At 44.5% G+C, this 5000-nt stretch overlaps 1 protein-coding gene across 6 annotated transcripts in view; it reads right to left on the reverse strand.

Annotated features, from left to right (window-relative positions):
* Positions 1-5000, reverse strand: part of LOC306704988 (extracellular sulfatase Sulf-2-like) — a gene marked incomplete at its 3' end in the record, with an annotated part of 68830 nt that overhangs the window by 7618 nt on the left and 56212 nt on the right. For 5 of the 6 annotated variants that reach the window (XM_079171620.1, XM_079171622.1, XM_079171619.1 and 2 more), the window contains exons 13-16: positions 3958-4014; positions 3635-3764; positions 1336-1582; positions 98-287 (exon numbers count right to left, since the gene is read on the reverse strand). In XM_079171620.1, the coding sequence (XP_079027746.1) occupies positions 98-287; positions 1336-1582; positions 3635-3764; positions 3958-4014 (624 nt within the window). Of the gene's footprint in view, positions 1-97; positions 288-1335; positions 1583-3634; positions 3765-3953; positions 4015-5000 lie in introns of those variants that run through there. The other variant, XM_079171623.1, reaches the window with a different exon arrangement.

Below are 5000 nucleotides of genomic sequence, written 5' to 3' on the forward strand. Positions count from 1 at the left end.
GCCTTGACCTGCGGATGTCTTCCATAGAGGTCAAGGAGAAGTGGTTAGGAAAGGACGTTAGGAGGACACCTTTTATGACTGACGTACGGTAACACACCTGTGTGTGACTTTGTGGGAGTTGGGCGGGGCCACAGCGTTGGAGACTCCTCCCATCCCGCTGAACTCGTCCTCAGACTCGTCTCTCATTGGCTGAGCCCAGTCGGTGCTGTGGTTACCGGGGTAACTGTTGGTCATGGATGCGGAGCGGCTGTAGCGGTTCCTGGAGTAACTCTTCAGGGCTTTGAACTCTGACACACAAAGAAACAGAAAGAAAAAAGTGTAATATCAGAACTAATCAGACTTTATCAACAACTACTGAAGCATCCCATCATCCCTTAAGCAGCGTTTCCTTGTTTCCTTGAAACAAAACGAGGAAAGAGGAGGCGGTGCTGTTCAGTGCCTCCTCACTGAGACCTGGAATATCTGTGAGCAGGGAGCTGATGCAGTTCACACCTCGCGCACTAGAGGTCAGCAGCACATCAGCACACCAGACGAGCCGACAGAACCCGCCCCAGAACAATCCGGTTCTTCAACCGTGACAGCAAACAGGAGTAATAACACAGTAATAACAAACACAACTACTGAATATTGTTTTACAATGACAATCTGGTAATACCAACAGTTCTTGTCTTCATGTCAGTTATCAACTGGTTTCATGATGATATCTATGAGTCAACATTGTTAAGCCTCAAACTTCATAGAAATCGGACACTTATAACAATAATAAGCATCATGTGCAATATTCATTTTTTCAACATTGTGCAATATTATTTATATTAATCCATGTGCAATATAACTTTCTACTACTTTTTCAATATCATTGACAATATCTCTCTCATCAAGCTCAATATTATTTCATATTTTAGTTTCTATAAGGCTCTGGTGTTAGTATTACTTCTTAATTTACATTTTTTATTTTTACTGTTGTATTTTATCTTTGTTGTATTTTACTTTTTCTATTTTAGTTGACATTTTTGCTTTAGGTATTTACTTTACTCTTATTGTTTTTGGGTTCTGTTTTGCAATGATGTCAGTATTATTTATTTTACACTTAATAAGTTGTTATTCTATCGTTCATATACGTTTATATTTTCATTCTATTGTTTTTTGCTATTTTTCTGTTGTAATCTTAAATGAAACTTTGGCACAAGAATATCCTTTGGAATTAATATATTCTATCTTATTTTATCAGGTAACAGTTATGTATTTCCCAGGAAGCAATGGTGGCAAAACAAGGAGACGTTGAACCCTGATGATCCGCCCTGCTCTCTGCTGGACTGGACGATCGACACTCACTCTTCTTGGAGAAGAACGGCTTCTTGTTGAACGTTCTCGTCGTGGAGGGTCGCGGCGGGCTCAGAGGCCGGACGTCGCGGAGGTCGCAGTCGCAGGCGTCGGCGTTGCGATGGTACAGCTGAGACTTGATGCTGAGTGGACGCTGACCAACGGCCACGCCCCTCTGAACGCTCTTAGCCCCGCCCCCTTCATTCTTGCACTTGAAGAGCCGGAGTTTCCCCGTGGCGTCCTCCACACACTGCCACTTCTGCACACAACACACAAAAAGGGTAAAGATGAACACCAGCATGAGCTTCATGGCTGAGTATATAAACAACCTCATGACGGAGAGGTTTACCCGCCTCTCTGAACCTGGCTGGACATTTGGAGAATCAAATTTAACAAAGTTGGGAACATTTTATGAGTGCCAGTATGTCGATCTTAACGCCCCTCGAACACCTTTGGGATAAAGCTGAACTGTCATTGTCAGCTGACTTCTCCACAGTCAGAAAATCCTCACTTTGTCTTTGGCGTTAATTATTTGTTTGTATTGTCACTTGTTCATTAGCTGCAGCTGAATACATTTCTACTGTTGAGAAAATGCCTGAATTCTTAATCTCACTTAAACACACACACACACACACACACACACACACACACACACACACACACGCGCACACACACACACACACACACACACACACACACACACACACACACACACACACACACACACACACACACACACACACACACACACACTCTTCTACAGGCTGTTTATCAGAGCCATCCAGCAGCCGGCTGACACTGTTGCTAAGAAACTAATCAGCTGGCTAAAAGGATTTTTCGACAAGTGTAATTAACTTCAAATAAGCATGAACACACACACACACACACACACACACACACACACACACACACACACACACACACACACACACACACACACACAGTGACACAGCTCCTAAAAGTTTCTGTTGTGCTGCTCCATCTTGATTCTCTTCACGTCTCGTTCTCTTTGATTCTGCAGCTTTTGGTCCATTGTGCTCGGCTCCCTCTGCTCATTAGTTGCTGTTATTGTATCTGTCTGGTTTGTGGAGATGACATCTGGTCTGCGTCGCTCTGACTGAAGCCTCTCGCTGTTCTACTCTGTTTACTTCAAGTCTTTTGTTTGTTTATTACAGCCGGTAGCCGTCGCAGGTTTCCTGCCTTTATTACAAACATGTTCTTTGTTGAAGATTGTTCTTGGAGAGGAAACATCTCAGCTAACTGTAGTGAGTTAGAACATGTGAAAGGAATGTAAAGAGTGAATAATGAATAAAGGGACGAAACCATTAGGATCTAAAGTAAAGTAGGACAGTACTGGGACTAGAAGGACTAGGATCAGGAGGACAGTACTGGGACTAGAAGGACTAGGATCAGGAGGACAGTACTGGGACTAGAAGGACTAGGATCAGGAGGACAGTAATGGGACTAGAAGGACTAGGATCAGGAGGACAGTACTGGGACTAGAAGGACTAGGATCAGGAGGACAGTAGTGGGACTAGAAGGACTAGGATCAGGAGGACAGTAATGGGACTGGAAGGACTAGGATCAGGAGGACTGGAAGGACTAGGATCAGGAGGACAGTAATGAGACTAGAAGGACTAGGATCAGGAGGACAGTAATGGGACTAGAAGGACTAGGATCAGGAGGACAGTAGTGGGACTAGAAGGACTAGGATCAGGAGGACAGTAATGGGACTGGAAGGACTAGGATCAGGAGGACTGGAAGGACTAGGATCAGGAGGACAGTAATGGGACTGGAAGGACTAGGATCAGGAGGACAGTAATGAGACTGGAAGGACTAGGATCAGGAGGAATGGAAGGACTAGGATCAGGAGGACAGTAATGGGACTGGAAGGACTAGGATCAGGAGGACAGTAATGAGACTAGAAGGACTAGGATCAGGAGGACAGTAATGGGACTAGAAGGACTAGGATCAGGAGGATAGTAATGGGACTGGAAGGACTAGGATCAGGAGGACAGTAATGAGACTAGAAGGACTAGGATCAGGAGGACAGTAATGGGACTAGAAGGACTAGGATCAGGAGGACAGTAGTGGGACTAGAAGGACTAGGATCAGGAGGACAGTAATGGGACTGGAAGGACTAGGATCAGGAGGACTGGAAGGACTAGGATCAGGAGGACAGTAATGAGACTAGAAGGACTAGGATCAGGAGGACAGTAGTAGAACTACTAGAAGTACAGTGATGGGTGTTGGGAGCAAAGTAGCTCAGGAGCAGAACAGGAGAAGAGGAGTCACTTCCGTGTCACTGCACCTGTCCGGTCTGCTGACAGGGCGTCTGGTACTCGGCTCGCTGGCAGAGGTCTTTCACTCGTTGGTATTTGGGCAGGAAGTTCTCCTCCTGCGACACTTCCTTCCCCTCGACAAGCTGGTGCAGCAGCTTCCTGTTGACACACACAGAGGACACATTTCTCTTTCTGATACTAGTTTTTCCCAAATGAAAGTATTTCTTTATCCGTATCGAAGGTCTGAGAGGACGTTGTCTGCTGAACACGTTGTAAGACGCTGTGTCTGACACAGTTCATATCTTCATAGTTTAGTAGCAGTGGTAACAGAGGAGAGGGTTAACATCTTTACCCTCGCTCCACCAGGAACGAGTCCCTCCACACCTTCGGCTTCTTGCTCACTTGGAACCTGAAGAAGAATGAAAACAGTAAATGGGAGTTTAGTAATTAATCCTGCAGGGGTTCAGTTGTTGTTTTTCTTTTTTTAGCAACAATTAACAGTCATCACAACCAGCCTTCGGTCCTCTCTTTATTTATTTGTACCTTTGAACCCATGAAACACAGCAGTGAGATGTTTAGTGAACCCGTTTCTGAGCTGCTGCGTTGATGTCAAACAGTTAAAGTCACGTCTGATGAAATATGTTCTGGTTGGAGCTCTTTGTGTCACATGAGTTCACTTCAGTTCAAATCAAGACTTACACACATTTATATTATATTCATCACACACTAAGAGACTGCCTCCATCTGGTTTCTATTTTGGGATGTTTGTAACTTTAACTTTTAGGAATAATATTTGGATCTTTCCTGCCACAGTTAAAAGAAAAACCACATCGGAAACAACTGCAGGACTTTTTCCAGTTGCACAAACAACTGGGATTAAAAAGTGTGCAGAAATAAAAGTAAAAGACACACGGGCCCTACGACAACGTGGTCATTTGAAGAACACGTTGATGAACGTTTGAGGTTTGAGGCAGCCTTTAACATGATCTTCTTCATGTTGGTTTTCTGGCACTCCAGCGTCCACCAAGTTCAATCCTCGAACTGGGAACGATGTCAACCACATTGTCGCGCTGCTTTCACAGTGAATCACTTAGCTGTTGTTCAAATGTGTGTTTATGTGTGTTGGTGTATCTGTGGCTCTGTTAGCAAAGTGTTTGAAGTTGAATGTACTCCAGTGGTGGACGTCGGAGGTTTGTTTCTGCAGTTTGAGCCGCTGATTTGGATTCGGCTGATGGAGCAGCAGCAGTGAATGCGTCACATCAAGGCTTATAAAAGTACTTTAAAACACTCCTTCTCAGAGTCATCACTCAGTCAAACGTGAACACACAGACGTGAAGCACACGTCGATATCATCCAATGAGACACTTCCAGAGGATTTCATTGTCTCTTCTGCTA

The sequence above is a fragment of the Pholis gunnellus genome, assembly GCF_910591455.1.
Source record: "Pholis gunnellus genome assembly, chromosome: 2".
NCBI classification, from domain to species: Eukaryota; Metazoa; Chordata; class Actinopteri; order Perciformes; family Pholidae; genus Pholis; species Pholis gunnellus.